The 12,181-nt window shown below is 42.3% G+C and overlaps 1 protein-coding gene across 1 annotated transcript in view; it reads right to left on the bottom strand.

Annotated features, from left to right (window-relative positions):
* LAMB4 (laminin subunit beta 4) overlaps positions 1 to 11,716 on the bottom strand; it is a 100,541-nt gene extending 88,825 nt beyond the window's left edge. The window contains exons 1-4 of the mRNA XM_047832482.1: positions 11,683 to 11,716; positions 6,374 to 6,531; positions 2,827 to 2,962; positions 522 to 595 (exon numbers count right to left, since the gene is read on the bottom strand). Of these exons, the coding sequence (XP_047688438.1) occupies positions 522 to 595; positions 2,827 to 2,962; positions 6,374 to 6,531; positions 11,683 to 11,716 (402 nt within the window). The remainder of the gene's footprint in view (positions 1 to 521; positions 596 to 2,826; positions 2,963 to 6,373; positions 6,532 to 11,682) is intronic.
* Positions 11,717 to 12,181: the final 465 nt, after the last annotated feature.

Genomic DNA, 12,181 nt, shown 5'->3' with positions numbered 1-12,181 from the left:
ATTTATTTTTTTACTGTAACTCAGCTTCCGGGCTGACAACAAAATTAGAATTTTGATGAAATATTTGAGAATGACTACAGGACAGGATTTCTCTGGCATCTAACTATCCTTAGTAAAGACCCTTTCATTTTTCTGCCTCTTTTGGTCACAATCTTTCCATGTTTCCCAAAATAATGTCCAGTTTCTGCTTTTTTTTTTTTTCTCCTGAAAATCATTTTTCTAGCTCTTGTGGTCTCTCTCACCCTAGGGTTTGGAATTTTCCTCTTTGCTCTATCTTGTACGATTTCCTTCCTTCCTTCCTTCCTTCCTTCCTTCCTTCCTCTGTTAACCATATAAGTTATTAATTAATGAGCAGTAGAGTTTTCACTTGTTTTGTTTTCCACTCAGGAACAAAGAGTCAAATTCTGCCCAAAGTTCGAGTAGAGATTTTGTGCTCTACCCAGAAGCAAGGAAGTGAAATCCTGGGTAAGCCCAGCACTTGGTAGGTAGATAAAAGGGGTGACAAGCCCACACGTCTGTACCTTAAAAGTCAGAATAAGGTGGCTGAACTGAAATAACGCCTCTAGGTCCAATCTGATGCTGACATGATCAAGACCTGAAGAAAAATCCAGAAAGAAGGAATCAGTGATTTTGAGAGACCCCTAATTACCCCTATTTAATCCTTCACTGTGGCTTGTCTGTAAAAAATAAAAACGTGTGAAATTACATGGCTGGGGATCAACACTCTTTCCTCGTCTTTTACAGTGGTTTCCCAGAACACTGCACACCCAGGAGAAGGTCTATTTGAGAGCGGTACAGGTTTTACTCGGACTGTGCCCACATGCACGTTATGGTGGCGGTGCACACGGCCACTGTGTGGCAGTGTTACCTACCACCAACGAAGTTCGCCCATTTCCCATAGGTCCTAAGCAGCAAGTGCCACCACTTGGCGGGGAGGGAGCTCATTTCCTTGAACTCACAACCTGACTGCGCACGTGCGTAAAGGTGCGCTGGGAAACCGGTGCACGGTGAACATCGAAGCATCCTTTTCTTCCAGCATCTGCTTGATAACCACTTGGACTAGTTCTATTGTCACTTAGCGTAAGACACAGCCTGGAATATTCCCCTGGGAGTGAGAATCTGCAGCTCTTCTGGGGCTGAGGAGAAGAAAGTCCTATCCTGAGAGAGTTAGCTGCCATTCACCTCCAGCCTGGATGTGGAAGACCGGCCCCCAGCTGGACACGAGGAAGCCCCGATCGCTCTAGAGCGGCACTGTCCCATAAGAACAGAATATGAGCCACCTGTGTCATTTCAAATTTCCTAGCAGCCACATTTAAAAGACATAAAAGCAAGCAGGTGAAATGACTTTTAATATTTTTAACCCCATATACCAAAAACCATCTCATTTCAACATGTACTCAATATTAAAAAAAAAAATAATGTTTTATTTTGCTACTACCAATGCCTATTTTTTTTTTCCAAAGTAAGTCTTAGAAACCTGGACTGGTTTTATACCGATGTCACATCTCAGTGCGGGCTAGCCGTGTTTTAAGTGCCCGGTAGTGCATGTGGCGTTGGGCTCCCTCCCGTACTGGACAGCAGCTCTGAGAGCAGTCAGTAACCGGGCTGCATGAACCGGAGGCAGTTTTATTTGTGGGTGCATCACTTGGGAGGGTTCGCCGCTGAGAGGGCAGCCCCATTCCTGGCTCTGGGTCAAGAGTCCCTCACCCTTTCTGGAAAGGAGATTGCCTTTCCCCTCTCAAAAGTTCTTGGCTGAGAACCCTTGTTTTATGCGATCCGCTTTGGTGGAGGGGCGCTACTGTGAGGCTATGTGCAGCAAATGCTGGACATGTGGGTTAAAATTGCTGCTAAGCAAAAATGGCCTGAGCGAAGGCACGTGGCTCCTGCAAAGGCATCGCATACATGCACTAAGGAGGGCCCAACTAGAGATTCAGTATTAGGATCCAACATGAATTGGCATTTTAGTAGACACACCAATCATGCTTGTCCAATGGAAGGCATAGGAAAATAGCCTCATATTCTGCTTGCCTTATATGTTACGACCCTATATATTTTGACTATTCCCACACTCCCCTAATGGTCTAGGACCCCCTGAGGGAAATAGGCTTAGGCATCTGAAGAGAATAGAGGGATTGTAGCCCAGGTACAACATATAGAGATGCAACAAAGGGAATCATCTTGTGGGGTGAGGATTCCAGATTGGTGCTGAAGGAGAGCTGTCATGGGTGAGTCAGCCTACATTCATTCAAGCACGTAAGGCCCACGCCTGAGTTTGGACGTGAGGCATCCCCAGTTGGGACCTGATCAGGGCACCTAGGAAATATGGATGGTCAGGGCCGATGCGAGTTTCAAAATCACAATTGTTCGTGAGCAGAGAAGGGCATAAATCCAGGCAGAAAAGAACGTCAGCCAGTAGCCAACTATCCTTTCAATTCAATTTTTATATTAAAATATTTGGCTTGCAGCAAGAAATGAAATGCTCTTTTCCTCTCTCCTGCATGTGTTGCCGAGGGACAAAGCACAGAGTGGGAACTCTCAGATTTCCCCTGGCAGTGTTAATTCCATTTACAGGAGTGTGTTTCATATTAGGGTTAATGCGTGAAGCTTTCAGAGTTATGTGCTTAAAATACACTTGGATTTCTCTGAAGGAAAATAATCTCTCCTGAAATGAAAATAAAGTTTGTTCTTATACAGGCTTTAACAGTGCTAGGGGATACTTTTCCATTCCAGTATAACTCCTTGCTGTGAAATTGTTGAGATCGTACAGAAAGATATTGGATTAAAAACGTAAAGAAATGGATAATCTGGAAAGGAACTCAGTCATACCATTTTCAGCTTGCCACCATTTCTTGTCTCTCCCTGGTTCAAAACTTGTAATGACATTCTCAATGGTGTGGCTCTGGGATTGCGTATATGGGTCATAGGGAAATCTGGAGTCACAGATGAAACATTTTTGTTCCCCCTGGAAAAGACCATCATTTCAGTAAAAAATAAAGACCCATAATTACTTATTGTTGATATCAATTTGAAAACAAGCTGTACTTACTATATTTGTCTTTCAATCTGGCTAAAAATAAAAAGCAGAGGAAATAACAGGACATCAATTTTTCCATCAATAGGTGCTTAAATACAATAACAGACAAAATAAAAATTAGGACCTAGAAATTTTATGAATTTGTACATTGGGGGCAAAAATGCAAACTTATGTGGAACTAATTTTTGTCTTGCACAAGAGGCAGGTGACCTGGAGGTTATGTTAAACCGTAGAGAAGTAATCAGGATACGTTCTTTGAGTAGGGATTACTTTCTGTAGTCAAAAACAAATATTTGGCAAGAAACTAATGTAACACTCGGCCACCAGGTTATCTGGAACCATCCTTTTTTTTCTCTCTCAGACATAGTTTTTGGTAGAAAAAGTTCCATGACCAAAACCTCTCCATCACCGCTGTGTGGATGTTGTAAAAGATTCTCATTATACTCGTAACAGAGAGGACTGCCCTCTTGTCTTCCAGACCGGAAGGTCTTATTAGTGAATTGGAATTACTTTACTTGGAATGGACTTTCCAAGGTTGCAACAGCCAAGAGTGGCCTTTGAGTTTGCCTAATTTAATGCACCCATTTGTGGCCGTACTTACTTAAAGCCCCCAAGGAAATCCCCAAAGACTCCCAAAGGACTTCCAATGGCTTGCACAGTTGTTCCTGGCTACTACTACTTGCGGGACCCCGGAGGAGCATTTTTGCAAAACTTCCAGGAAGTGGGGACTGTTTATTATAATCCTCCATACTGGAAGTTGACTATAACAGATGTGCCGGTAGGTGTTCAGCAGACCGATTTGACGTCCGGATCGTTGCTTACAAGGGCTATACAACCTGACCAGGACTATCTCTTTGCCTTTCCTTCCACGAGTCTTCCCTTGATTCACTCAATTCTAGCTACACTCACTCCTTGCTCTTCCCTGAGTTCACCGGGAACTCTATTGCCTTGCCATCTTGACACGAGCTATTCTCTGCTCCCCTCTCCTCCAACCCTCAAATATTCCTATCTCTTGCTCCTTCCCTTCTTCTGGGTCTCTGTTTAAAGGCCATCCTCTCAGAGAGACTTCTACTTAAAATATCACCACCTCCTTATGGCCTCTACCACTCTCTATGCCTTACCCTGCTTTATAATATCTTGTAAGCCGTTATCACCACTTGAGACTATATTATATAGTTGTTGGCTTATTGTCTGTCTCCATCATTAGAATTTAAGTCCAATGAGGGTGGGACTTTGTTGTTTTCTTAAAATTTTTTCTTAACATTTATTTATTTTTGAGAGACAGAGACAGAGCATGAGCAGGGCAGGGGCAGAGAGAGAGAGGGAGACACAGAATCCGAAGCAGGCTCCAGGCTCTGAGCTGTCAGTACAGAGCCCGATGGGGGGCTCAAACGCATGAGCTATGAGATCATGACTGGAGCTGAAGTTGGCCGTCCAACCAACGGAGCCACCCAGGTGCCCCATGGGACTTTGTTTTGTATAAGGCCATATCCTCCTGACCTAGAACAGTGTCTCACATATTGTAGAGGCTGGATAAAATTTGTCAAACGAATGCATGGTGATTTTGAGGACTATTTCAGCTAGAGTCTGTCAAAGTAGACCAGCCTTTCAAGAGATCCATATAATCTTTTTAGAATCACTGGCCACCATAAGTCTTATACCTGAAAAAAAAAATGCCCTTTCAAAATTAAGGAGCAATGGAAGTGAGATCTGTTCTGCATATGGGGAGGCTTGCCCCAGACTTGCCCCTAAAAGAGCAGCAGAAGCTTTACGATTCCACCAAAAGGTGTCAAGCCTTCAAAAGATGTCCAGTATTACTATGGAAATTACTGGGGGAAACGCTTTACTGTCAATATCTTAGAAGCATAGTCTTTGGCGAGCCTGACTGGGGATGCTTGGTTGTGATGACGAGATGTGGAAGTCCCAACTTGGGTAACACTACGGGTCAATCTTGATTTGAAGCTTCCGAGGAGAATGTGTTGCTTGGTAGCAATTTTTTAGATAATCATGGGGAAACAAGTCCTCCTTCATGACACGCAAATGTTTAAGTAGACCGAGACTTACAGCCCTACCTGTAACACTTTGTCAGCCTGAAGGTTTCTTGAGATTTTTTCTTTCCCCCAGGTCTATGAGTTTAAGATTCCTGGGATTCTTGAGACAAAAGAAACCTTGAAGTTTGATTTACTTCTATTTTGGGTGGTGAAGACAGGAATATTAACTCCTAATCATTGCCAGAGTAGGTCATGAGTTGGCTGGGACAACAGTACGCAAATGTCAGTGGTTTAAGAACTAGAAGTGTAACGCCAGTGTTGGAAAGTATCTAATATTAGAGTTGAGAACCGTTTCTTTGTCCAGAGGACCCGGAATTGGAAAGTCACGTGTAGGGTGCCACATCCCACCTGGCCTAGAGTTGAACAAAACGTCTACAGTGTCATTTCCTCGCACACACAGAGAAGTTGCTTTCTTACACAAGTACTTCCCAAACTTAGAACAGTGCTAAGCCCTCAGGTATTGTCTTCACTTATTTATAATCATCCTCCTTTACTAGAAACCAATTAGAATCCAAAGCATTTCCCAGAGACCTCGAGGAGTTGCTTTAAATGAACAATACGTGGAAAAGCCTGGGCCTCTAACATCGGGCTTCCGTCCAACTTCCCGCCTGCACATCCTCTCATTTAAGGGGTTGACGTGATTGCCTTGGGCTTTTCAGCAGGTATGATACTCAGATGACCTTGGATGCTTGTTTGGGTCCCCGAGCACAGAGAAGAAAAAAACTATAAAGCAGCTGATCCTTTTCTAAAACTGGTCTTTAAGGGAAAGAAAAAAGACCCCCAAATCTGTTGACACTGGGATTTTACGGCTTTTAGACAAGACAATTTCCAAGTGGCTTTGTGAGGCTGGCATGCAATCAATTCAAAGTTCACACCCCCCCACCCCCCACCTAACGCAGGACAGTGAGAACCCACATTCAGTATAATGGCCTTGAGACCCTGAGGGATCGTCCCTCTTCACTGCTGGGTCAATTGAATTCGCTCCCTGTGAGTTCCTCCTGTGGCTAAGTAGAATAGTACATCTTAGACTACTTCCCTTCGAAGACGGAACTAAAGAGGCTCTTCTGTCCAATTCTAAAGGTAACAAGAAATAGATGTGGCAGATCTTCCCTATTTTCTGATTAATCAAGGTTTCTTGGACTAGGAATTGAATCACCTGTGCCTCTGATATTCAGGAAAGAGTGATGTGTCCTCCTTTTATGTTGCGTGGCTGGCCCCCACCATGCTTGGAAAAATCTATGTCATCGACTCAATAATGTCCCAACAAATAAACAAAGGACCAACCTACCTCAAGGTAGCTGAGGATGCAGTATTTCTGGGCTCCATCCAGCCCGCAGGTAGAAGAAGCCGTGAGCTGTGCGCTGCGACCCACCAGGAGATCACCAGTGGTAGGATGACAGGCGCTCCTGTGGCATTTATCGTGGGTTTTCGTGAAACTGAGCAACCCTTGAACATAACAGACACAGCTACTTAGAAGGCAGTCTAAGGGTAGCAGAAGGCTTAAAGAAGCAACTGGTTAAGTTGGGAAGTTAATAGCCCATTTATTTTTAAAGCCAGTTTTCTTGATCATTAAGGCCATCTGGTTGTGGATGCTGTTGGTGCCCTTGGCCTAATGGAAATCTCTCAGCCTGGGAGGTGATACCTTCTGTGTTCACATCCCCACCTGGGCCAGTCCATAGCCAGTGACTGATGGGGACACAGTTCAAAAGGCTGTGGCACCATTACATCAGCCTGGGATCAACTGTGTGGTGCAATTTATGCTCAGAACATTTTGGATGGGGGCGGGGAGGGGGAGATTGAAGCCAGACTCTAGCTGGGACCACATCCTGTCTCCACTTTCCTTAGTCTCTTACTGCTCAGAGCCCTCCTTCAATAACACAAATCCATGCATCAGGCTCTGCATCTAGGAAGCCTGATCCAAGATAGCCCCATATACTAGAAATTCTCTATGTGTCATCTTAGGGCAAATAACAAAGACTAATGCACAGACCTGAGGAAAGAAAATCTCAGTGCGGCCTCTTCTACCTATTGTTCTAACTAGTACAAACTCAACTGGAGAATTTAAGAAATCCTTGGGAAATAACTTTCTCTTAAAACACATAGATTCAATTGACCTCCTTTAAAACCTGGATTGTTGGGTTCAGATTCACCACGGAACAGATCATGCCCCCTCGGGAGTCCCAGACCCACACAAATATGCCCAACTCATTCTGAGGTGCAAAGGCAGGTCCATGGAGAAAGGTTAGCCTTTCAAGTAACTGGAAATCCATAGACAAAAAAATGAACTATAACCGAAACCTCACACCTTATACAAATACTAACACAAAATGGGTCATGGACTTCAACGTAAAATATAAAACTGTAAAGCTATAAAACTCTTATAACACATAGGAGAAAGTCTTTGAGACTTTGGACGGGGTGAAGAATTTCAGGATTAACAACAAGAACATGATCCATAAAAGGGAAAAATTGGTAAATTGGACCTCATCAAAATCAAAACCTTGTGAATTATACTGAATGGAAAAAACCCAATCTTTAAAATTTTTTAAATGTTTTATTTATTTTTGAGAGAGAGAGAAAGAGGGAGAGAGACAAAGACACAGAGAGACAGAGTGCAAGCAGAGGAGAGTGCAAACAGAGAGGGAGACACAGAATCTGAAAGCACAGACCCCGATGCGGGGCTTGAATTCATGGACCGCAAGATCATGACTTGAGCTTAAGTCAGATGCTTAGCCAACTGAGCCACCCAGGAGCCCAGAAAAAAATCAATCTTAAGTGGTTATACACTACATGACCCCATTTCTTGAATGACAAAATTTTAGAAATGGAGAAGAGATTTGTGGCTGTCAGGGATTAGGAGGTAGGGATGAAGGTGTGGATATAAAAGGGTAGTAGTAGGGCTCCTGGACGGTAATGGAGCTGTTCAGGATCTTAATTTTGATGATGACCACATGAATAAAATTTTATAGAATTAAATACACACACACACACACACGTGCATGTAAAACTGGTGCAATCCGAAGAAGGTCAAGGACTATAACAATGTCAGTTTCCTGATTGGGATACTACACTACTGTCATGCAAGATGTTACCATCCAGGGAAACTGGGTAAAGGTATATGGGAATCTCTCTGTATTATTTCCTACAACTACATGAGAACCTGCGGTAATCTCAAAATAAAAAGTGAACAACCCAAATATTCCTCTGTCCCTTCAAAATTACCCCATCGGCCTCTAGATGGTGAACCAAGTAAATCCCCCACCAACATCACACACACACACACACACACACACACACACACACACACAGCCCGCTCTACCTGTTCTTATATACTTTACCCTTGAGACATGAAGACTTATGCCAAGCACAGCGGATTCCAGCAGACAGGAGTGAGGGGGATGGGCAGAAGATGGAAAATTACTCCCAACTGTGGAAGAAGCTTGTTTTTCTCCAGCTTTCTCAATTGTAAAACTCTAAGAATTTTTTGTGGTCTTCTTTCACATTTAATGGATCTCTTTCCTTCAGCGTGCCCTCCAAAACCATAAGCCACTGAAAAGTAATGTTTTTTCTCTTATGTGCACAGTCCCCACGTGAACTATTCTATTCATCTGGTCATTTTGTGATTATCATCAGGCATTAACAGATCATAGCTCTACAGCTAAGAATATGATACGTAATGTCTCCTTCTACGCAGGTTGCCAAATACCTGTTTGGACAAGGAATTTTCGGTCTTCACTCTCATTGCAAAATTACCATCATTCCAGAACAAAGGGACAGCTCTGCTTTCTCCTTGAAGACAGATATGTGATGAAAGTGAGCTCCATCTCCACTTTCATTTCATTGTATAATAAATGGTCCTAGTTGCTTCACATGGATTTTTCCTTTTATTCACCCAACAATCCAAGCCCAGATCTCCTTTTATTTCCTAGACTTGACCTGTAAGATAAATAACTAATCAGAAGTTTGGGCTCCTGTAGGCGGAGGCTTTTTAAAACAAGTCAGGTATAAAAATCTCTGCTAATGCTATGTGTGGATTAGCTAAGACTTCCCTTCCAGGGATTTATTCTTCTAGACAAGTTCCATCCTGAATTCTTTTATTGGAATTGCTGCCTGAGAGATCTAACATGTTTTTATAACCCGACTTGGCCTAACTTGTTTTGATCAGATGTGTACTTTTCAGAAATAAAAGTATCCCAGGACTTAGGGAAATTGAACTATTATTCATGTAATTTTCTAAATGCAAATATGAATTTCCGGGCTCAAATACTTGGCCCAAAGTGGCTGGAAACCTAAGCAGTTAAAGCTTCATGCCTGAACACAGATAGCCTTAGCAGTACCCTTCCTGGGTTGAAGTTTTCAACTGCCAGATTATCACATCAGCAACAAGTTGGAATTGGTTCAGAAAATAAAGATGCTTGTGTCTTTAGAGAATCAATGCATTCTACAAAGACGACATACAACTTGAAGATATGATCTTAGTAAACACCAACTTAGGAGACCTGGTCATTTAAAGAAAAGGTACAGCAAATGTTCTGTAAAGTGAGGGATCATTTTGTAGAAATAACCATTATTATATAATCTCTAACTTGGCATATCGTTCTCATGTTCTTAAACACAGGAGATGTTTTCATAGACTTTAGAGATCACTTCAGAGTTCTAGAGGCTGTAAACACACATATATACACACATGCACAAACACACATGTATTAAGGGCAAGAAAACTTACAAAGAATGCATGTTAGATAAGGTTTGTACTTCGTGTCCAGTTCCCAAAACCTGGGGCCAATGCACATTTTAGGATTCTTTTCCCTAACCTTCCTTAGTCAGAATGCAAGACAACGTGTTTCATTAGGCTCCAGTTTTCATATAATTGTCTATGGTTGAACTACAAACCAGAAAATGTTCAACCTATGATACGGGATTAACCATATATGGTAATATATTATGGTAACCATGATGTGGTAGTTTGACCATAGGCGACCCTAGAGATTTGGGCTAGACCAGAGTAAGTTTACATTTAGAAACTCAGGATCTACTGCAGTGAGGACTTTGTTCTGCCCAGGTGAATTTAGTTTTGAAGCTCTTTCATCCTGAGAGAAGGGTCTCCTGAATGAGGAGGGAATCTGAGCCACTGTGCAATGGTTTAGAATTTTGGCAAAACGTGAGGAAGTTATCCTAATGGAGATTCAGCGATTCTCAGTAGCTGCTTCTGATTTTGAACACTAGTTTAGTTCCAAAGAGAGCATCCGAGGCAGATATAGATTGCAACAACTCTTCTCTGGCCATCTGAGGCCAGATCTAAGCTTCATTGTCCTGGGGGACGCAGTGTCACCAGTCTCTGCTCCCACTGGCTTGCGGCTCACCTCTCGGTGGCAGAGAATTTTCAGCAGAGAACAAATGAGCATTTTCTATTTCGAGGTATTCTTCTTTCGTCCATCACCAGCAAATCTAACAGGGAGATTGCCTCAGGGCTTGGGAATTGCAAAATTAGAGAATGAGATTCTTAAAGTTTGCTGCCATGAAGAAACTCAGCATGAATCTTTGAAGAGAAGATTCTAAGCAATTTAGTTAGTACTTAGGAACCAGAAGCAGGGCGGTTATTGAAAAGTCAGGATCAAAGAGAGTAATTGTTGGAAACATCCTCTCGATGACTAATGTAAATTATTCTCAGCTTATTAAAGACAGCAGACACATGGAGGTTTAGCAAAGAGCCGCTGCTTAGTCAGAGGGAATTTTGCCTGTAAATTCTTTTTTTTTTTTTTTTTTTTTAATTTTTTTTTTCAACGTTTATTTATTTTTGGGACAGAGAGAGACAGAGCATGAACAGGGGAGGGGCAGAGAGAGAGGGAGACACAGAATCGGAAACAGGCTCCAGGCTCCGAGCCATCAGCCCAGAGCCTGACGCGGGGCTCGAACTCCCGGACCGCGAGATCGTGACCTGGCTGAAGTCGGACGCTCAACCGACTGCGCCACCCAGGCGCCCCTGCCTGTAAATTCTTCACAAGCAATTGTGTCTCGTTACTGGGACAAGTGCTACATTCAAAACAGATTTATGCTTAAAAATTAAAATGCATTGGGTCACCGGGGTGGCTCAGTCGGTTGAGCATCAACTTCGGCTCAGCTCATGATCTCGTGGTTTATGGGTTCGAGCCCCGCGTCAGGCTCCGTGCTGACAGCTCAGAGCCTGGAGCCTGCTTTGGATTCTGTGTCTCCCTCTCTCTCTGCCCCTCCCCAACTCACACTCTCAGTGTCTCTCTCCCTCTTAAAAATAAACATTAAAAAAAATTAAAAAGAAATTAAAATGCATTATGTTTTTAAATTAAGAATCTGAAACCATGTCTACTTTCTTTAGTAAATTTACTTAATTATCTGCTGATAATACTATATCCCACGAAAGAGGATCGAAACAGCTATGTGTGGGTAGTAAACATGTGGGAGTTGACATGTCTAGTTGCTTGACACAATGATACAGCACAAAAACCATGAAAATATATAGTAGTACAGAAAAAGAGGTGGATAGGTTTTAAAATATTTTTACTGAATATTTTAGAGCAATTCAATACAAGCAGAACATGGATTTTGACGACTAATACTCACCAAGGTGTAAAAGAAAGGTCAGTGGAAATTTCATCCTTCTGTCAGGAAATGATTAAATTCAATTTTTCTAGGAAATAAAAAAAGGAGGTGAAAGTCAGCCACTGATAGAATCAATAATTGCCATCGATTTTCAACGATTTGAAAATTTGTCTGATGATTCTTGAGTAAGAAGACACAAAGTATCTACAGTGCCCAATTCCTTCAAAATAAGAGTGTATATAAAATTTTTACCAATATTTGCCATTTTTTGAAATCAGAGAATGCAATAGTTTGTACGAAATAATGTGAAACAAATTTCCTGTGCATATTTTAACTTTATTTATTTATTTATTTATTTATTTATTTATTTATTTTTAAGTAGGTTCCACCCCCAGCATGGAGCCCAGTGTGGGGCCCGAACTCACGAGATCAAGACCGGAGCTGAGATCAAGTGCCAGATGCTTAACCAACGGAGCCACCTAGGTGCCTCCTGCAAATTTTTATTTTAATCGATTTTTGT

The sequence above is a fragment of the Prionailurus viverrinus genome, chromosome A2, assembly GCF_022837055.1.
Source record: "Prionailurus viverrinus isolate Anna chromosome A2, UM_Priviv_1.0, whole genome shotgun sequence".
Classification (NCBI taxonomy): Eukaryota; Metazoa; Chordata; class Mammalia; order Carnivora; family Felidae; genus Prionailurus; species Prionailurus viverrinus.
This window is presented reverse-complemented; position numbering and strand designations above follow the sequence as displayed.